The sequence below is a fragment of the Micropterus salmoides genome, unplaced genomic scaffold, assembly GCF_014851395.1.
Source record: "Micropterus salmoides isolate LMB-PRFRI ecotype aquatic unplaced genomic scaffold, ASM1485139v1 Ms_hic_scaffold_23, whole genome shotgun sequence".
Lineage (NCBI taxonomy): Eukaryota > Metazoa > Chordata > Actinopteri > Centrarchiformes > Centrarchidae > Micropterus > Micropterus salmoides.
Genome location: NW_024041484.1, coordinates 5,914,179 through 5,936,627, shown reverse-complemented (window position 1 = coordinate 5,936,627; position 22,449 = coordinate 5,914,179). Strand labels below are relative to the sequence as shown.

Below are 22,449 nucleotides of genomic sequence, written 5' to 3'. Positions count from 1 at the left end.
TTGCGCTTACTGTCTGCATGCTGGTGAGGAAGAACATTTGTAGCTAGAGAAAAGGAGGACGAAGACGGAGGCTTCAGAAACATCCTGCAAGGAAATATCTTGGCACAGAGGAAAAAGGAAGAGGGTTGACACGAATCTGCATGGTACTTCAAAGGCAAGAACAAGGTGCTAACACAACCAGGGCTTTCATACCCTCTTTGGTTCAATGTGTAGCGCAAGGCACCAAATCCATTTATTTCAATGCAGTCCAGTGATCTGTGGAATCCCTCATTGAGGTGAAGTAAATCTGCACAAAATACTTTTTATCGGCACAACATTGATGATTGATATGATGTCTGTTAGCAAGCTTGCTTTCTCAGAGAGTTTTTCCACACCAGGGGGGAGTAAACGACCCAGTACAGAAAAAAACTGTGCCACTTCCTGATGTGACCAATGTGAAAAAGTGGAGCCGTCAACAGCCAAACTATCCATTGGCCCAGCTGACCAACTCACGTCAGATACTTTACAGTTTCAAATATCAATAATCAGACATTATTGTTGATATTTGGTTTCTAATGGCCACTAGAAACTTAAACTGTACTGAAGTGAGTAAGAAAACTTGTGTGATGAAGTAATGGTCTATTAATGTGTTTTTGCTGGTGATTTAGAAAAAAAAATGTATGGTATGTTGGGAGGAGCTGTAGTGGTTGCAGCTTGCTTTTTCCATCTCAACTCCAAGTGCTATGGCCAAATTTGGAATTTTTTTGCGCCAGTTACTGACACAAATGGCAGCAAGTGGTAAACTCTAGACCAGGCTTCAAAATGTTCCTTCAGAAACCTGTGGGTGACATCACAGATGGTACACTTTCTACACTTTATCTCTACTTTTTGCTCACTGAGTGGGCCGTCTGTGCTTCTACAGTTTCAGTTCTGGCTCCCTTCTTTATAACTGACTATCACTTGCTATCTGCCCAGGACTGATAGCCGCAGCAGTTTTAGCTTGCTAAATGTGTGGGATTAAAGTAACGCTAATGCTCGAAAGAGGCATCCCTGAATGTGGCTGGGCTGACTGTGCACAACGGTGGAGGAAGATGGGGGGGAGAAGGGGTGAAGGATTAAGTCTTGTTTAATGGGATTCCTAATTCTCTTTCTCTCCAAGCACAAAGGCATCTCAGAGACTTTGGCAGCTCCTCCATTTTTCTCCCTGGATTACCTCTGCTGTTGTAAGAGAAAATCGGGTGGGCTGCTGGGCAGATTTACCCACTTCCTGCACCTCTGATGGCTGTAACGTCAGGGAACCAAGCATCAGCTGCATGCATCACAACAACACTGGTTGAATGAAGAGGAGGGAGAGGGTTCCTGAGCCCTGCCAGTGCCCGGATTCTCACATCAAGATGAAACCCAGAATGTTAAACACAGGCTTTGGCAACTTGTTCTGTAATGGCTGTGAAGACATGTGGAGGTGAGAGCAGGATGCACACTGGGGAGCGCCAGCTGATCACTGAGTGTATGTGAGTGCATACACTGTGTCTGAGTGTGTGTGTGCAGGTGTGACAGGGTCAATATATTCACCTCTCTCTGGGAAAAATGTGTGGGAGACACAGCTTTGCTTAGTTTAGCTTCCTAAGTATTATAGTGCGCACACACACACACACACACACACACTCACCTGTACATGAAGGGGGCCACAGTGGCAGTATTTGGGTGGTTGTGCTGCTGCTGCTGAGGAAGCTGAACGACTCCGTTCCCTCCAAGCGCTCCTCCTCCTCCCCCTACTCCTCCAACCCCTCCTCCTCCCAGCATCCCACTGGACCCAGACAGGGCTGAGGTGCTGGTGGAGGAGGTCATGCTGGTCCTTTTGCCCTCTGGGCCCCCAATGGAGCGCTGTATGTAGAAACTCCCACCCTGCCCTCCTTTCGTCAGCTTGGCCCTCTCGCCCTCTCCACCCCGCATGTTGCCGCTGCTGTTTAAGGCCGCCTGGCTTTGGCTCTGCGACTGAGTCTGAGGCTTGGACGTCGTGGTAGAGGGAGCTTTAAGTCCTGGCTTTGGGATGCCAGTGGAAGCTGAGGAGGCGCCGCCATCTTTCTTTCCAGATGATGGCTTCCCTCCCTTGGGGATGAGGCTGGCAATTTTGGAGGTCTTCTTGGTGGAGTCAGTATATGACTCGCGCTCCTCTTTGGCTGGAGAGCTGTCCTTAGAAGATTTCCCAAACTTGCTTTTGTCCTCCTTGTCTTTGGACTGGGCCATGGACCTGCTGCCATTGGCAGACGCTTTTGAAAATGAAGAGGAGGGGGAGGAAGAGGAGGATGTCTTGCTTGGTGCAGTGAGGGACGATGCAGGTGCCTTGGTGGGCATTTGCTTGGCCGAAGCACTGCTACTGCCACTGCTGCACATCGGCCCCATCGGCGTCAATCCATCCTCACCGTACTCCGACAGGTCATCCTCCTCCTGCAGAGCCATCTCGGCCACAGACGGTGACGCTCGTGAAGCAGATCTAGGGTTAATGAGGCGGAACTTCTCCAGCATGGACCTCTGGGATCCACCACCGCCAGTGGACCCGACTTTAGACCCATCGCTTCCATGCGGCAGAAGGCCTTCAGAGGCCTGGGGTGAATGGGTGGGGGACGGTGAGTTCGTGGGGCTTGCCAGCATGGACGAAGTGGCACTGTGCTTGAGGTTCATGGACTTGCTGCGCCAGGACTTGCCTGCGGTGGGTGAGGGGATGGCAGAGGCCAGCTGCTGCCCGCTGAGGCTGGTGGGAACCGTCCCACCAATACTGCTCCCATTCATCCCGCCGGGTGCCGGGATACCCCTCACCGCTTCTGAACCAGAGAAACAGAGAAACAGAAAGGATGATTATTTCAAAGTGTGTATTTGGTAAATTAAAACATCTACCAGGATCCAGCTGTTAAATTTATAATCATATTCAACCATTTTGATTTGATCAAAAGGTTCAATTTTATAAAGATACCAATGTGCATATTTTGGCCATTATAGACTATTACATAACCATAAATTAAATCCACTTTGGAAACATTGATTACATGGAGTTCCTTAAAATATAGGGGATCAAGCATGTACGGTGTAAATGTATGTAAAAGTATATAAGATATCTAATTTTGGAACATGTTTACATAGCAGTAGTATTTCCTGAAGTTGACTGAAGTGGCTGACACATGTGAGTGATTTCCAAAGCAAACCAAAACAGTTGGAGCAAACATTCAAGTTCGGATTATGACACTTTCACAGTCCTCCTGGATTTATTTGACATCAGAAACAGCATATTCCAAAGTCACAGCTGAATAGTGAATTATGTCTGTGCTGCCTTCCTCTATGGTTTCAAACACGTTCAGCTCAAAAGTCAAGCAAAAACAGGAAACTTTTAGAGGATTTCAGTGTTGAGTAAAAGTAAAAAAAACATTGAGAGCTTATTCCCAGGTGGTAGTATATCAACAGCAGGAAAAGAAAAAAAATCTACTGTTATTATTACACTGGTGTCTTGAAGGAGTTTGCACTCAAGTGTGCTGTACCTTCCTGTTCAGTCTCCCACCCCCTGATTTACACTTCTGTAGAGGCCTGTCACAGCACGTTTGCAGGTGGATAACAGTGGTTATAACGGACAAGTCACCGCGTTGTAGCCGTGACAACAAAAGAGATCACACCAGCTATGTTCACATGGATGGAGAATTTCCTTCTGAAAGGAAACCGTCCACCCCCAGATTCACTGTTAAACATCAGTCTCTGATGAACAATAGGTTGCAGGGGTTTGAGCAGTTATTTATAATTTACTGTTTTGGTGAAGCAGCTTTCCCTGAACATTTTTAAGTCGGTCATTTTCTGCCTTTTCCTAGAATTATTCTGAGATTGTACTGTATTCACTTGCGTTATACATGCAGAATGTGAGCTTTTCCACATGGGAAAAAGTCAGTGCTGCAAGCTCAACTCAGAATATGTCCCCCATATTGAGGGTGCAGTGGGTGTGGAAATTGGTGTCTGCCTCGCATCCAGGGATTTTGGCAGGTGTGATTGTTCAACATTGGTAGAAAAATTGGCAGCCCTAGACCCTTGCTCTTTGAGGGACTCACATCAAAACCAAAATCGCTGAAGCTTTTGAACTGAAGCTAACAAACTCAGAGCTGCTGGAAACATCTGGTTAAATGTAGCGTGTGGAGATTTTTGATCTCTAGTAGCACATTGGAACAATGATTTTTAGAGTGGTTTGTTTACAAGAAAACTCCACAGGGAAACTATTTAGTACATATAAATGAATTAAAATAAGTCACTAGTAAAACTCACTGACATACACTATAAAGACAATGTGAAAGGCTTTATTATATTTAAAGATTAAAGATTATGAAAACCACTTACAAATCATCATGTAATCAATATGATAAAAAAACATCAAAGAAGGCTCTTAAATGAATTTTTTCAAACCATTTTAAAGACATTATTTTCTGTTTTCACCACTTATCACATTCACTGGCATTGATTGCTGCATTACAAATGGTGTTTACTTCCACCAGATTTTCAGTCTAATGGTGCTGGGAAAATATAACGTGCTCAGCAAAAACCACACACACATACACACAGAGCACATAAACCATCCATCATACGTGTAAAACAAATGTTACAGCGTCCGCCGCCGAGCATCGACCTTTACACACAGCCCCCCTTTCCTGGCTGGTTGATACTCCGACCATTAGTGCTTCTCTTTCCCTCCCTGACCTCCCTACCTCATGCAAGATCTACTGTCTGACAGATAAATATAGTATTTAAGGATGATGGACAGAACCGAAAGTGGGCAGGCAGGCACAGACAGAAATGCATCTTCTTCTGGAGTTTGAGGTCAGTTCAGAGGGAAAGAGAGGCAGATAAATAGAAAGCAAAAGGAAACAAAGAATTAGACATAGGGCAGGATATAAAGAGAGGAAGGTGACGGAGTGACAGCATGAAGGGTTATGCACCATTAGACTGAATGTCTGTCTGGCTGTCAGTCAGCACAGTGAGCAGGGCTGTGAGTCACCTCCCGTCTGCAGTTTAAAGCCCCTTAAAGCAGACGGGGGGGGGTGTTCAGCTTCAGCTGTGGCCAAGAGACTTTAACCGGCTTACAATTCTGACAACATGCTCTAAAACCTTAAAACATAACGCCTCAGTACACTGCGTCAGATACAGAGTGAAAAGTGCAATTTGTCAGGCTCTAACAGAGACTTGTCTTTACACTGTGCTGTATAACATTAACTATACCACCCAACCGTAAAATGTATAATAATGGCTAGGGCTGATGGCAGTCATCTTGCTGAAAACATTAACGTGGTCATGTTATGCTCATTTTCACGTTCATCATTTTATTTAGGGGTTCTACCAGAGCAGGTTTACATGGTTTCATTTTCAAAAAACACCATATTTTTTGTCATTTTGCACATTGCTGAGACTCCTCTTTTCACCCTGTGTGTTGAACGCTTCGTTTAGCTATGGAGTGATACATCTCACCTCTACAAGATCTTTGTTGGGAGTTGCACATGCACAGTTCCTAGTTAGGGACTACTAGCCAATCAGAAGCAGAGTAGGGTGGGTCCTGAGGAGCCGGTAAACACGGCTTTTGTTCCCCTTACCAGCTTAGCAACATGGACTGGAGCAAGAGTTTCAGAGTGGTGAGTAACAACTTGATGTCCATTGACTGCCTGGAGGGTGGCTAATGTTTGGAAGGGAGAGGAGAAGCAGCAGGTGGACATCTTGTCACTGTGTGCTGCAGCTCACAGTGTTTTTCCACCGGTGTTTTCGAGGGCGTGTCGGACTAGCCGCTTGGTGGGCATTATGACGCGTGTTTTCTTGTGATGTCACAATAAAGCATAAGAAAAGGCAGGACTACAAACGAGCTATTTTCAGGCAGTTCAGAGCAGTGTTTTCTGTGGGAGATGGGAACTCCCTTTAGGTCGGACTTTTTCACTTGCAAGCACTGCAAACCTATTACATGCCCAAAAAGATATATAACTCAATAAAGGAGAGGTGAAAAGCCAAAAAGCATAATACCACCTCTTTAAAGGAAAAAATCCAACAAAGACAGCTGGCTACCAAAACATATTGGTCATCAATTTTGCATCCAAAGCATCAATAAATATAAATCCATAAATGAATTTAGGCAACGTTTAGGTAAAACATATCATAAGCTGTATTTAATTATTTATATGCCATAGAAAGTGTGGCCAATGACACTTTTCATCTTCCCCTCCTGAAAACTGATTAGGTGTGTGCATCATATTTCTAAGAGTGTGTGCTTCGAAAGTGTACATGGGGACAGTGCATTTGTGCCAGAGCGAAACCTCCCCTTGCCTTTATATGAACATTGTTTCTGCATGTTTGAAAAGGGCAATGAACTGACAGCCACTCTCCTGTTCTACTGTAATGAGCTAGCAGGTTAGAAAGATATATTCGGAATGCAGAAGGTTCTGATCTCAGCCCAGTAACCCCGGCTACACTTGGGTTAGTTTTAACTAATAGATACTCACCAGATAAACAAACACATCAGCTTGTGAAAAGAAACGACACCTTCATTTTGCATCTTTTTGTGTGTGTGTGTGTGTGTGTGTCTAGACAGCCACGTGATATTGACATAAACATGAATGGAGAACTCTTCTTGTGTTTATGTGTGTGTGTGTGTGTGTGCCCTTTGTATTACCCCTCATCTTTAGAGATAGCGCAGTGGCCCTCAAGGCACTTTATGAATGTAAATGAAAGAGGTTCCAACCATTTGTGTGATTCTGTGTGTGTGTTTGTCCGCTTGTGTCCAGTCAATTAACCCCGTCTTTAGAGATCTCCCTCCTCCCCGCTCCTCCTTCCCCACCCCGGAGGCTGTATCGCAGCGCCGCCACACTTATATTTTTTTTTTACCATGCAGTGACTTGTCGCCATGGCAACAGACTCTTCTTTTCTTTATTTTTGCCTCAGCGGCCGAGGAATGAAATGTCCCTTCTTCTGGGCGGCGGTGGACCTTCTGCTGACAAATGTACAATACATATGTGACGTTTGCAACCACATGACCGACAATACACGGAAACTGAAATCCTGAAGCGGACACTTAACATCTCTTGGTCAGGTAAAAACTTGCGGTGCTGACCTTTTCTTCTTTTCCAAACTCTGCAGCTCATGTTTTGGATGCATTCTGTCACACTCCAAGTTGAATTTATAACCTTTGCATGCTCTCCCCTATTATGTCTCTGCCAGACAGATAATAAATTATCCCCATGCTAGAGGAAGAAGGCAGCTCAGCTTTCACAATTGCCTCCTCGTCCTCAATCCTAACAACAAGCAGAGCAATCACCAACTTTCCAGTCCAACTTCACAACAACAAAAAAACAAAACAAAACAAGCATGCCGTTTGATGCTTCAGTTTAGTTGGCTGAAGCTAATTAGATAGTTGCATGGCAACAAGAATGATGTAATGCTCTTTGTGCCCTTTGAGCTCCCTTTCACTTTGGTCAGAGTTTCACTGTGTGAGTATAGAAAGAAAACAAAGGTTCACTTTATCCACAGCAGCATAAGCATATATATTTTTTAAAGTTACAGATCAGACACGGCACAAATCACCGTTAGGGGTGGAACACAAAGCGTCTATCTATATTTATTCATCTCATAAATTGATCTGTGATCGGATTCATCCAGAAAGTCAATTTTTACAGCCATTGATACTCCTCATATGTGTATATATGTTTAGCTGCCAAAATACACAAAACATAATGTTCTAAATATGTATGTCAGTAAATTACATTACATTTACATTTAGCTGATGCTTTTATCCAAAGCGACTTACAATTGCTATATATGTCAGAGGTCGCACGCCTCTGGAGCAACTAGGGGTTAACTGTCTTGCTCAGGGACACACTGGTGGATGGGTCACAGTGGGGGATTGTGTCTCTCACATCAAAGGCATGTGTCTTATCCATTACACCATCACCACCCAATTCAGCATTAAAACATGATTTATATCTGAATCCTACCTTCTGTGACATCTTTTAAGCTCTACGATGCACTGCAAACAAATCTGGTGACTGACGAAAAGGTACTGAGGACCCTTCATGGTGAAGTACTGAGGAAAAACCTCGCTAAGAACTGAACTTTTAGGCTATTTTTTTTACAATTCTGACACCAACATAGCCTTAATGCAAAAATTCTGATCTGTTTAGGACACGTTGTCTGTTCACAGCAGAATAATGTATTTGTATTCGTTTACATTCCCGTCTATTCCAGGACACAACCTGGAATATAACAAATACATATGTATATGAAATAAGAAAAAAAGGCCTGTAAAGCCACAAGCAAAAATAAAGATAAAAGGATGTAAGATTTAACAAGAGAATATGGAACATGACGGCCAAATTAAACTCTCTGTGAGAGAAAATAAATGCAGGAGAATGTATAAAATGGCTTGTGGCAGACACTTCCTGTATCCGTTTCTGTCTTCTGCTCTCTCTGCTACCTGCTTTTGCCCAGAAGGTTTTGTCTGCATCGCTGACATTTCCCCACAATTGATTTTTCTTTTTTTCCCCACCTTTTACTTTAGACCAAAACACTGTTTCATCTCCCCTGCAGTGAAGCTCCAACGCCTGGTAACTTATCTCTGCAAACTGAAGGTTTGTCTACTGGCAGGACTCAACTGCAAAGTGTGAACGGTCCGGAAAAAGGACGTATCATTGGAAAAGGGGCCAACCATTTTCACAAAACAATAAAAATACACTGATTGATCGAATCCTTTATAATGGGGTTTGCTGAAGGAAAAAAGAACAAGACTTGTATAAGACATATATCAGTTTCTCAATAATTTCCGCTTCCTCTCGGCTCTCTTTTCCGCTACAAACACTCGATCACACACTCCCTGTCCACCCTCACCCTTCCATCATCTTTCGACATGCCTTCATTCTTCATCTCATTGAGGAGTCTGAAGTTTCAGAGAGAAATCAGAAGGCTGGGTGTATATCTTGCGCAAACTTTTTGGATTGACAGCAAGAGAGAAAGAGAGTTTGCTGGAGTTTTCTTTTTCTTTTTAGAGCTGGCTGTCACTCACCTCACAACTCTGCAGACTAAATCCTGTTTTTCATCAGTGACTGAGCAATGCTTTAAGATTAAAAGCAAGATATCATTAGAAAACATTTTATGACACATTGCTAGCCAAAGCCAATGGTTTGTCATTATAATGTCATAAACACCTCAGGGATGGTTTAAATTATTAAAATGACGGTGAGCCATGGGATAGGTTTTAATTATTATAACTGTTTGAGGCAGTAAGTCATAATAAATTTTCTGAATGAATATTTTAGCTATTTTAAATACAGTGACTGAGCCAATAGAAGAGGTGTTACCTGATTAAAACATTGTCCTCTGGTATTTTTACTCTTCACAACAGAACTAGGCGGTTAAAACAACTATTCCTTTGTGAATAATCAATAATGTATTAAAAAAACAGAAAAACACTAACTTGCAGCTACTGTGAGACCCTTCTCTCAAAAGCATAATCACTCTCATTAGCTTCATCATGTTTGGCAGAGCGGCTCCCTGAATTTGCCCCTTCGGTCTTCTCTCAACTGGCTCTTGCCACGCAGTGAAACTTTGTCCACTTAATGGCATCCATTGTAAGTCACTTGCAATAAAGAACCGAGGGTGATTCAGCAGACTGGTTAAGACTGGCACAGTGAGGGACTGGGCTTCTCTGCAGCCCTCGGATTGTCTGTCTGAGTCAGTGGTGCCACCAAGTGGTTGGGATGGAGAATGTAAAATGGTCGCCCCTTCCTACTATCAACTTCTACCAACTCCATCTTTGCTTCTAAAGTGTTACAGTGTGTGTTGTGTTACTAAACACAGTAATATTCCATCCTTACCTCTGTCGTTGCCACTGGCATACTGAAGAGGCTTGCTCTTGTCGATGCTGTTGAAGCTCTGGCTGCGCCGGTTGAGGTTGGATGAGCCCGGGCTCCTGGATGCCCCGCTGCCTGCAGCAGGTACTCTGGAGGGGCCTGGTAACCTGCAGGGGCCAGTGTGAAAGAGAGAGATGTTAAAATAACATGTTGGAACTCTATAGAAGCAGAGCTGCTCTGGGGGCAGTTAAATGTCAGCGGGGAGGGGGGGGGGGGCAGTTTTACTTAGCCAGAAAAATCATCTCCACCCATTTCAGATTGATGGTCTTCATTGTCTCAGACAGTGTTTTAAATACACACAATACACAAATATTTTTGTAAAGCCCCCCTCCAGTGTATTTTGACATTTCTGTGATATTCTATTTCATGTTTTTATGAGTCATTTCCTTACAATGTTGATTACCCACATAGTTCGCCAAATATATTTTGACAAATAGCTTTATTTTGTGCTCAAAGTTGCTTAGTTGCTAAAACGGGGTGGTGAGGGGTGACTATAGTAATTCCACAAGTCATACGTCATCCTCCAAGCTTGCGCAGTTGCACAGTCATGTCTTGTTAAAAACAAAACTGTTGCGCCTTGTTAAATCAGAGCATCAAAGCCATAAACGTTGTTGTGAGCTAGCCAACCAATTTATCATATATTTTACGTAGTGTTTAGGTGTATCTCTAAATACCCCATTCTTCAGGACACAACACATAAATGTAAGAACTTCATAATGTGCCTGCCTTAGGCCCAGCAGACAACCTGCCTGTAAGCTTTATGTTATGCCTCGGGATAGGGACAAAACATGTACAGCTAAAGCTGGTGAAATCATCATCATTGTCAGTGTGACATTAGTAGTGGTGATTCTGTTTCTTGTAATATCCTCCACGAACAGAAATAAATCAGAAATAAATTGTTTTGTCGTAGCCTGATACTTAATAGCAAACTTTACAGTGTAGTGATGTTAACACAGCATACTATCCTTAGCGAACACTCAGAAACAGCCGGTCAATTTCTGGTTGCTATGGTAAATGATTACCATAGCAACTCTGGAGTTTTTTCTCATGCCTATATGTACATTATTAGGGCCAGAGCAGTGACTGACATTTCACCGAGATGTACAAAATATTTGCGGCAGATGTATCATCCCAAGACTTCAAAAAAAGCCTCTTGGAGCCATACCTTAAACCCAACAGGAAGTCTGCCATTTTGAATCTTCTTTTTTTTTTGTGATTTACAGGCTCTGTACTTTGTTTATTCTTACAAACGACTCAGAGCAGATTAATCACATCTCAAATTCATTCCTTGATGAATAGTGTAGCTTTTGAGTTTTTATTAAATGTTGTGGTAGCAACGCATTGTTCATCCCGAAACAGGAAGTTGTTTCAACTCGAGTTTACATTGTCCAATCTGCCCCAGTGATTCATAAGAGTCACGGCCTCAGGACATCTGAGAGTTGTAGTTATTGCCCCACCTACTGGCAACAGGAAGTAAGCCTTGTGTGACAATCTTTCAATTTGAATTACATCAAATTTTCAGGTTAGAGTTTACATCTGATTTACTGGAACATAATGTACAATTAGTGGGTGTTGTCTAGCGCCCCGCAGTAGACACAGGAAGCGACACTGACCTCCTTTGTGCAGTGTCCAAAACATGAAAATTCAGAGCTGCATCGACCGACTGCGACACACCTCGGCATGCAGGAAGGTGTGCGGGCCTTCTCGTTGCTGCTTGCTGCTTCAATTGGTTGATGTAATTGTTTCTATACTACCTATGAAGATCCCTTTGTAAAATGATTTAATGGGCGACAAAACCAAAACGCTGCGTTCAGTAAAGAAAATTTAACTGAAGCTGCGAGCATTGTCTTGCAGAGCTGCAGACAGTAGCATGAAGAAAGATGGAATTCAGTACTAAAAAGATTATGACTTTGGGAGATAATTGTCTAATTTGGACTGCCTAAGTCTCTGTTAGCTTCAGCTGAATGTGGATGTTGTCCCCCATCACTTACATTGAAATTACTTGAAAATCTCTTTGTGGCCAATATGGACAATAGGAAACCAATGTACCAAACACAAGGTGACCAATGTACATCCAGGCACCTGAAATTTTTAAGGCAGACCTGAAGAAATAAAAACCCTGCTGGGAGTGAACAAGTCTAAAGAAGTCTACTGTGGACTCAAGAAGACCGACTACAGACAAAGGTAGGCTGTATAAACTCTATACAGTACAAACAGCAAAGCAAAGAAAGTTTGTCTCACTTGGATTTGAAAGAGTGCTTCCATTGTGGTCATAAATATTGACCCTGCACTCAGTATGTGTCAGTGAGTGAGATGGAGAGAGATCAAGAGAGTGCTGTAAGACAGAGTGTGTGTTTCCCTGTGGGTTGAAAGAAGAAGGATGAAAGGAGGAGGTGAACTTTGAGTTATTGCAAAACTACGTGACAGAATATAGAAAGACACAAATGTTTCCTTCATGATAGGTCAGGTGAGATCAGTCAGCACCCATTTTCGGAGGAAAAATGAACTACAAGTATGTGAAAATATACAGTGGGGTACAAATAATGGCTCTTTATTTGTGTCCTCCCTCCCTCTCATGCTCCTACATACAGTCAGAAGGCATTTCTTTACATCTACTGACACTGTATAAAGCTTACATATACCTACCAGGGAGGTTTGTGTTTTCAGTCAATCTCTCTACTGTCTGACATCCACAAACACACTTTTGCATAATCTTTTTCTCTCGACAGAGTCAAAGCTGCCGGTGTCAAATGTTGATTTGCCATGCTGCAGCTGGAGGATTTTCACGGCTCCCATGAGGGCGCTAAAAGAATCATCTCATCAAAAACCTGTTGTTATTGTACAATAACTTTACATTGCATTTTTTATGCACTTTGCCAGATGCTTTCACCCATCTGTTTATTGGTAAGTTATTTCAAAAACAGACTCTGCAACTGCTTCAAGGATCATGATGAGATTTACGACAACTTGATTTTTATGATCTGATTCCAAAGATCACATTTTACATTACGATCTCGTCTCTTTTTCTCCCTAACAAACTCTTTAGACTGCTAGTTTACACGCTGTGACTATCCTGTATCCAGTCTCCATTCATAGCCTGGCATTTGTCAAAAATAAGTGGGAAAGAAAAAACCCTGAATTCTAACAACTTGGTGTCTTTCTGTCTCCGTGCCTGAAAACTGTCGCGATGTCCTTTAACAAAGATAATCGATTCTCTACGCTGAATATGTCACTCGGCGTCTGTATCGCAGATGGAGCCGAGATGTCGGAGAGGAGTGGTTTTTTTTAAAGGGTGGAATCCTGACGTGGTCAAAAACCCCAGTGGAAAAAAACATATTCCTTTTTTTTTTTTTTTAAGGCCTTTATTTAATACATCTAAACAAATAGAAGGACCAATTGACACATAGCATGGACAAAAAGCCTTATATTATTAAGATAGAGATCTCCCTACACTGCCTGCAGTGCTGTATTATTCCTTGGGTAAACAGAAATAGCTAGGATGAACTTACGTACGTGTGTCCTGCTTTTACTTCTACACTATAGCACTTACCATGAGAACAAATCAGGTCAACTTTATACTGTCGCACTAAATGACCAAATCAATAGTGATAATATATGGGAAGGGAGCAACACTTGGGTCTTTTATCTCCCTGGATTGTCTTTTTTACACTTTAAGATGTAGGTCAGGAATGCCTGCCTTTTGGCTTTGCACTCATCACTGGATCTGGAATCTATTTTATAGCAAAACGAGTCCAAATAAAAAACAAGAACTGAGAGTCCAGAGAGATACTGTTTTGCACAATCCACATCTCAGCTTACAGTATCCTTTCCAGAAAGTGTTTCTGATAATGACTTGGTTCAGATTGATACAGGAAATAGCACTGTTTTCACATACCACACAAAACTGGATAAAACACAATTATCACTTGGCCATGGTAATGCTCCCAGTTCATTTTAACATAGCTGCTGTAGGACAGCATTTGCAGAGGAAGGCAGCTCCACCAACTGATATTAGTGAAGACAATTATGCTTCAAGCTGCAGGGCTTATCAGACTAACCATCCGCTGCATTTTCTGATGCAACAAGAAACACAGAAAGCATCTAGTAGCTTCTACTATTACAGAAGAGGGACTTGAAAGATACTGTAGATTATTGCAAAAAAAGTTGAAGTTTACTTTGTGTGTCTCCCTTGAAAAATAGAGCACGGCTCAGCGATTAAGCAACCTGCACGGCATGTATTCAAAGCAAAACTGCCTAATGAGTCAGTCCATGTGCTGAACCATGCAAACTATGTTTTATACAGACAATTGTGCAACAACAAAATGTGCTCAAGTGCAAAAAAACTGACATCTAGAAGTAGCAGTAAATGTGCCAGTGTCTACACCCTCCTTTCCATTTCTTAGATCCTAAAACAACTGTACATCTACAGTGACGTCACCAGCACACTTCGGACTGTTTAGAGATGCAGATCCAGGTCTGAGAGCAGAGACTTGGTGCTCTGCCTGAGTGATCGCACTGAGCTGCTGCCAGAGGTGGTCCTGAGCCTAGAGAGGAGGCTGCTCCTCACTGGGCTGAAACGAGGACTAGTACAGTAGCAACCACACAAGACAGAGAGCGAGAGCAAGAGAGAGAGAAAGAGAAAGAGAAAGAGAGCATGGAAATGAAAGGGTGGAAAAAAGAGCTAGTCCTAGTTTTGGTGTGATTCACTTAAAATTTTGGTGTTCAAATGAAATACCTCACAACAAAACAGAACTAAAAGCACCTCAATGACCCTTAAACACACATGCATGCACGTGCACAGCTACAGTAGCCGTAGGGACACTCCCACTGGTACAATCAACAAGGGAAAGAACAGAGGAGAATAAGAGACCAAACAATTAAAAGAAAAAGAAATAAAAAGGAAAAGACTTGAGAGAATGGGAGTGAATGAGGAAATAGATGCAGATAAGAAGAGAAACAGAGAAAAAAATACTGTAGCTGAAAATACAGACAAGAGAAAATGAGAGATAAACAGTGGGAAAATGAGGGTGAGATTGAGGCAATTCAGATGGAAATCAGAGGTAGTCCCTTTTATCATCAGATTCTTTCATCTTCCAAAATACATGTTTGATAATACATCAGCAAAATGGAACTGCAAGAGGGAAATGTGATGTAAATCTGGACAATGATTAGTTTTAGGCCAGACTTGGCGAAGCGTATCTGACACAGAAAGGATCTCAAGCCTGATGGTGAGGTGAAGAAGAGAGGGACAAACACCGGCTATCCTGTTCATTTCCCTGCCAAGTTCTTCCCAGTGAGTCTGGGGATTCCAACCAGCTCCTTTCCGATATTATGCCAACTTCTACAGAAAATCTGGTCCAGCCAGTCTGGAATTCACACTACCTCCAGGGCAAAGCCAAAGCCACATCAGGCTCATTAAATGGTAGAAAGATACCACAAGCTAACAGGTGGCCAACAGGCTGTCAAACATCACCACCTGCTGCAAAGATGATGAACTTTAAGGGCCATACCAGTACTTCATACCATTTAGAATAATAAACAAACATGTTTTCCAAACCATGTGAACACCAGTTTTAGAAATTTAAATTATATCTTCTACTGTTCCCAGCAGCCATTGATTTGTAAACTTGTGTTAGTGTTGAGAGTCTGCTAGTTGAATTTGTACAACAATGGCTGCCGGGAACTGAACGGTATATTAGGTTTAATAATCTAAATCTGCAAAGCCTGCATTAAAATCTGGTCAGCAAAAATGTATAGTATTAGAGTATAGCTAACTTGTAGTGAAGGAACTAAAACTTGCAGACACATGGGTATGGTTCTTTAAAGCCTAATGTAACACAATAGTACACACAAGTGCCCTGTAGCACCAGTAGAGCACAGACAATAAGCAGAGGAGACCCCAGGGGAATATTCAGACTGTAAAGCCATGATAGTTTAGTTTTGTGCAGGTGTCTTCATCAAAGAGCATTTCATCAGGAATAAGAAATAAATGAGTACCAACACGAGGAAGAAACCTATTGTGAGAAGTGTGGAAATGCACGAGAAGCTCTATTATGGCACTCAGTTAGGGCTGTCCCCGACTAAGGATTTACATGGTCGAATCAGTAGTAGTATAGTCGACTGATAGTCAAATCATGTGTGTTTTTGTGCTGGGAGGGGGTTACCCACGGTTGCTTTGCTTTAATCTTGCTGCAGTCTCTACTTATTCAACTTTCAACACGGTAAATTTTCAGCTAAACTGAGGCTTTTTGAAGACCCTTTTCTCTCTCTCTCTCTCGCCTGCCATACACCGGTCTTGTGCAGAGTTTAGCGTGCATTCCATGCTGCCGACAACTGCATGCAACGTCGCGGTTCCTTGTGGGTCTATTTCAAGTAGCCGGCTGTTTAAAAACGATGTAATATTCTTTGTTGGCTCATCAACGGTGATCAATTATCCAAAGTCCCGCGAGGTGTGGACAACTTGGCACAACACCAGTGAAGCTGGGGCTCCGTTGCTCCACTGCCACTACATACACGCTACGGCTACACATGCACTGACGACCCAGGGTTAGGGTTACAATTTAGGATTTATTCACGCACTTTAAAAATATTTATTGAAAGCTTTATTCTTTTTACATGTTAATTTACAGCATTAAACATTGACATGTATATTATAATTGGCTGTATATTAACTTATTGGGAGAAAACTGGTAGCTCCATATTTATATATTTCTACATTTATTTATATTGACTGAATGTTTGTCTCCGTGTAGCACCTTATCACCACAGCAAATTCCTCGTATGTGTAAAACACTACTTGGCAATAAAGATCCTTCTCCTTCTGATTCTGATTCTATGTAAAATCAGACGTTGAGCATCTCCATATCGCCAAAATGGCATGATCCTTGTTTCGCTACGAAGCTTCGACTGTGACATTGACAGTCGAATCAGGCTCCGCCCAGCGAAGCATCAAATCTTCGACTATTTGGGGTCAGCCCTACCAATAATCATCAATTACTCATCCTTGGAAAGCTAAGCATAACAAATAAAACAAGGGCAGCCTCTTGTCTTGGACCTAAGCTCATTGTAGCGTTTTAATGCACACTTAACTGGTATGAACACCAAAGAACATTCATAACATCAAAGAATGCACCCCCCAACTAGGCAGTATGAGTCTAACCAGACACATTGGACATGTTTCAACAATGGAAGAACAATCTTTATCAGTGACTGCAAGTGAAAAGTGAAGATGTTCCTGTTAGAGGATAGTTCTTTAGCTTTGGCTAACGGCAGAATGTCTCATAAAGAGCATAAAAAACACCAAAACTCTTGTCATCACATGAAAGTGCAGTCTGTGAGACATCAATTGTTTTCCCATTTTAGAGCTGCTAAAACATGCTCGCTTCGGGGTAGGAGAGGAGACAATTCATGGATGATTAAAATAACTTCTCAGATGGCAAGAAAGCAATTAAATACAATAATAAATAAAACAATAACCAGCCTCTTATGAATGCAAATCAGATGGCAACAGAGGAGTGGTTACACTGTCACTGCTCACTGACCTCCAAAACAAGTTTCTTGTTTGTACTGTGTGTGGATCATCATATGTATGTAGGAATTAAAGGACTATTTCTGCAAAGCAGCAGCAGTGAGGTTTGTTGTCAGGGATGTGAGAGGGCAGATTACCACCCATAGAGCTGAAGCTGCTGCCTGCAGCATTTTTGCCATTGCTCAGTGGCGGCTGAAGAGGAATTATTTGCCAACACGCCAGTTCCCACTGCCTCTGAGCTGGAACAAATGCTTCAGGCATCAGACAACTGGACTCTGGGGTGTCTATGTACAGTATGTGTGGGTAGATTTGTGGGTGAATGTCTCAAATGTACATAACTGGATCTCTTGTTATACGAGCACATGAAATGAGTATGGTAGGTGTGTGTAACTGTGCTAGTGCACAACCCCATACGGTACCACGTAGGAGTGACTAAATGCTTATGTTTATGGGATGGTAGGAAAGTGAGTGGCCCTACGTGCATGTGTGTGTTCAGGCACAGGTGAAGCCTGTGGTGCCCTGACTGCTAGATACAGTCTAGAACTTGGCATTAAACAGTCTGGTAGCTTATTTAGTAGCAGCTTCTTTGCCAAGATTTGTAAAAGGGCTATTCCCAAAGAACACATCACACATAACAGCACCTTTCAAGTAAAAGAGTTAGATTGAGGACAGAGATTAACAGACTTTAAGTGCAAGTAAACAAGTTGTGTGTGAAAACTTTACAGTGATCCTCAATTTCCTTTTTTTTGTGATTCTAGCAATCTTTTCGGGGGAAAGAACTCACTGATGTGTTTATGCACTGAACTCTCCAATGGTCACTGGTCAGTCAAATCATGTTGGCATGACTGCGAAATATTATTCTCTTGAGTCTCTGCAGGATTTTTTTTTTTTAACATTTGCAAAATGTTGATCAAAGTTAGTCCTAGTTTTGGTGTGATTCACTTCAAATTAGACATTTCGACATATTTATTCTAAATATTAACCGAACACTCATTTGCTTACTTTGCAATACTCAGGTGGACTGGCTTTGAGGCAAATTATGTACAAGCACCTTTAAAATTATGTGTGTGCCTATTTGATTGCACTAGCCTTGACGTTAATGAGAAGAACCACTCCGTGAAGTAAAAAAGTGAAAATAAAAATAAAAAAAAATTCCATCACACTGTAGGTGTTCAGAACTGAAAGGGCATGTTTAATTAGGCTGAAATGCCTGTGCAAAGGTAATGGGGAACATGATAATGAATATTTAGCAGAAGAGAGTCTTTTCACTGTGAGGCACACATCTACACCCTGCTGAAGTATCTTTGACCAAAACAAGAATCCCTACCAGCTGCTCCCTGGTTCACCCAGACCTTTGACCTCACTGTGGTGGTAACAGAGTATCACAAAAACATGAAAACATGAAGCTAAATGGACATATGAAGGCACAGGGTCCAGAAATACACTTAAAAAGTGAATGCTCAGAATATATAACAACATCAACCAATCAAATAGAGGAGGTACATGAAGTATTTGCCATATTTACCTTGTGTTTTTCTTCTGTGGTGACCCTATTCCACTGTGGCCTGGAGGACTTGCATATCGTGCTGTGAGACTGATGAGAGAGCAGAAAAGATGACGGACAGACTGTTACACAGTTACACAGAAGAGGAATGAAATCAGTGTCTTGCTGGACTTTTCTTAATCCACAGCTTAATGTAATAATGTGAGTGAGAGGAGTCATTCAGATAGAAGCACAGAGAAAGAAGAAGAGATAACCAGGGAGAGAAGAGAAGAAGCGCATAGTACTTACTGTCGCATGCCAGTGCACATTTTTTTGATTTCTTACATGATGGCTCGCACATGTTTATTACCACACGCGTATGACTCAGCCAATAACATCTCTCAATCCATTTATAGGGCCGCTGACATAAAAGGGCCCGCAAAAACTTTCACAATCACTTTCGTGGTGGCATCGTTTGAAGAAAACCTCCAAAACCCAACAACACATGAGGCAGAGGCGAAGGAAATGCCCACAGCACCAGTCACAGTTTATAACCCAACACTCACTGTTAGTCATTCACAGAGACGGAATTAACGCGGGCAGGCTTCTCCATTCATGTTTGGCAGGAAGTAGTTAAGCTACTTGTAGAGCGCTTTATGAACAAAGAGCTGCCTTTAATCATCATACGTACACCCTGTAAACAATGAAATGGCGAAGGCCAGGTGGCTGGGCTGTTTATTCCTGCATGTAAATCTTGTGAGTGTCACTTCCTGTGTGAACTCTATGACTCGCAAACCATGTGAGCATTTCTCACTTGTTGTCATAAACGGAATGAACAGAGCATCTATTGAAAGTTATCAACCAGACATATCTTCTCTTTTAACTAGTAGCTCTAAATGCCTGGAGATATATTGTTTGTGGCTGGCCTTATTGCTATTTAAGCAAGTGAAAACCCACTCAGAGCAACAGTGTCATTTTAACTTCTGCCACAGGGGAAAGAAATGTTCTTAATGGACATTCAAGATAACTCTCAGATAGCATAATGTTCCTTTCCTGACACTTTCCCAGTCTTTCAGCAAAGAAAACTAACACAAAAAAAGACAGGTGTTGAAAATATAATTCAAGTATATCGCAGGCAGTGCTGTGGCAGGCTGAGCTAATGGGCGCTAACATTATTAGCTTTAGAGAATTTAAAAGTTGAATAGAAAAAAAAACATAAAGCAACTTATTTTTGAAAAATATTAAGAAAATGACCACAGGGATTTGGTTGTAATAAACACCGTAAAGTGGATGCTGTGAACTCACCAGGAGGATGAAATACACTGTTCACAGTAGCCTGACATAAGTCACGTTATTATCTAAAGAACCAATCCAAAACAAAATGCTGCCTCTACTTCCCACATAGCGTAATAGAGCATTAAATTACATACATTAGACATCCTGGCAGCTACTGTGACTTTACCCTTCACGTAGTTTAAGTGGTTATACGAATAAATCAGTTTATAGGAAAAAGCTAATTGCATTCCAGTTAATTGCAGATTTTCATTCATACCTTCCACAGGCTGAGCAGCGATAGAAACTTGGGTTTTCCAATCAGTTCCTTTTGAGGAGGGAGCCACAGAGCCGCAGTAGTTCAACTGTAAAACAGTCTGAAAACGGTCCTCTACAATGACCAGAGCAAGTGAGCTGTGCTTCAGCTGGAGGACAGAGGAAGCAACAAGCATGAGCAGTCTGTTTAGACGTCCTTCTTTTTTGACAACGAGGAACAACTTGTTCTCTGTTGGTGATTGTGGGCTGCTGGTTTGGCATTGGTGAGTGAAAGTGGACAGAGACAATAAACTACCTATACTGGGTGGCTGAATGACGCACAGCCGTCAACACATCTCATTTTCTGTTCTGCCTGCTTTTAGTGTGCAGTTCTCAACCGTGCATGAATATAAACAAATGCCAACAGTTTTGAAATGAGACTTTTACTTCTCAGCATTTCACGCATTTAGCTGACACTGTGACCGCAAGTTAATAAAAAGATTACTAGAGCAACAATAAAAGTAACCCATAATATTGCCTTGAGTAGAAAATTATCTCAGGGAGAAATTAGATAAAATAAATTATTGTATTTAAGAAATTACACGTCAGATATACCATAGAACAGTTTAATTATGTGGTATAGGCTTCAGTGCAAGTTCTGGCCATGACTGCTGATGAATATTTTGGCAGCCTCTCACTCATGCATCATGGATTATGGATAAGTACAATAAAAGGAGAACTGGTACAGAAGCTTCAGACCTTGCTGAGGTGATTTTCAATGAATCTCTTGAGTGCAGGGTGGTATTTAATGCTTTGTTCAGAGAGGTCGAACTGTGAACGACAAGGATCTTTTAAGGTGGTGAGTAAAATTTTAATTAGCTGTCTAACTCGCTAAGAAAGTGTGGCTCCCATTCTTTCTAAACGCACACAATGACATTTCCCGCCATGCCTCTCTCACATACTGAAGATGCACCTGTACACACACACACACACCCTTTCTCTATTCACATCTCTCCCTCTGGACAATTTGATTCACTTTTAAACCACCTGCGATGAAATGCAGAGTCACTGTACCTTTCTAATTGACCTTGCAGGTTTTCATGATGAGGCGTTATGCTAACGAGCTTCGGAGCAGACAGCAGAACACAGGGGAAACAAGTTCAGGGCAGTTTCCCATTACAGTGGTGAGCACCTTCGTATCATGTTATTACTGAACTATATGATACATGACATGTTGGTTAATGATGCCTGGCAACTGAATCCCCCCCTCACACACACACACACACACACACACACCCAACACCACATTTCATCTCCCTGTAGTATGTTTTGTGCTCTGTTAAATACCCTAAATGGCACTTACAACACAGGAAAGACAAGCATAGAGAGAAATTAATGGAGCCTGTCACATTCTAAATGCTTTTTCAGCTTTTCAATGGAAAAAAGGGTCAAGCTTAAATTTGTGCATCACATTAAAGTATAGCTTTTGTCCTTTTGCTTTCTATCTGTCTTTTCTCTATTTTTGTCCATTTTCAGAGTGGGAGTGCAGTGCAAGGCTGTTAGCAAGGAGGAACAAGGGTTATCTTTAAAGGCCACAGAAGCCTGAGAGAAGGTAATGTTAAGTGCAGCTCATGTAGGAGCAGCCCACAGTTGTATATGACAGTAAAACAAAAATCATGGGGTTCTGTGGTGCACATTTTTCCACCACAAGACCAATCATGACCCCCTCCCCCTCATCTCCAATTTTACAAAATGTAATCAAACTTGAAGGCAACGGTAGAGTCCCCAGCCTGGAGTGCTTATCCAACCCACAACATTTAATATCTTTCCAATGTGGAAAAAGAGACAACAGAACACAGGAGGGTAGGATCTACGCCTGTGGAAAGGAGATGAGGTGGTGGTGGTGAAAATGAGAAGGAGAGGGGTGTTACAGTCTGTCACTTCTGATCGCAAACAACATGGATCAACAAGATTGGATGACATCTCTGTCCTTAAATGCGAGTAATATCAGTTTCAGCTTGATTGTA

General features: G+C 42.0%; 1 protein-coding gene across 1 annotated transcript in view; it reads right to left on the bottom strand.

Annotated features, from left to right (window-relative positions):
- LOC119917988 (neuron navigator 3-like) overlaps window positions 1-22,449 on the bottom strand; it is a 199,755-nt gene that overhangs the window by 87,672 nt on the left and 89,634 nt on the right. Inside the window, 3 exon segments of the mRNA XM_038738477.1 lie at window positions 1,649-2,801; window positions 9,849-9,991; window positions 18,938-19,006. Of these exon segments, the coding sequence (XP_038594405.1) occupies window positions 1,649-2,801; window positions 9,849-9,991; window positions 18,938-19,006 (1,365 nt within the window).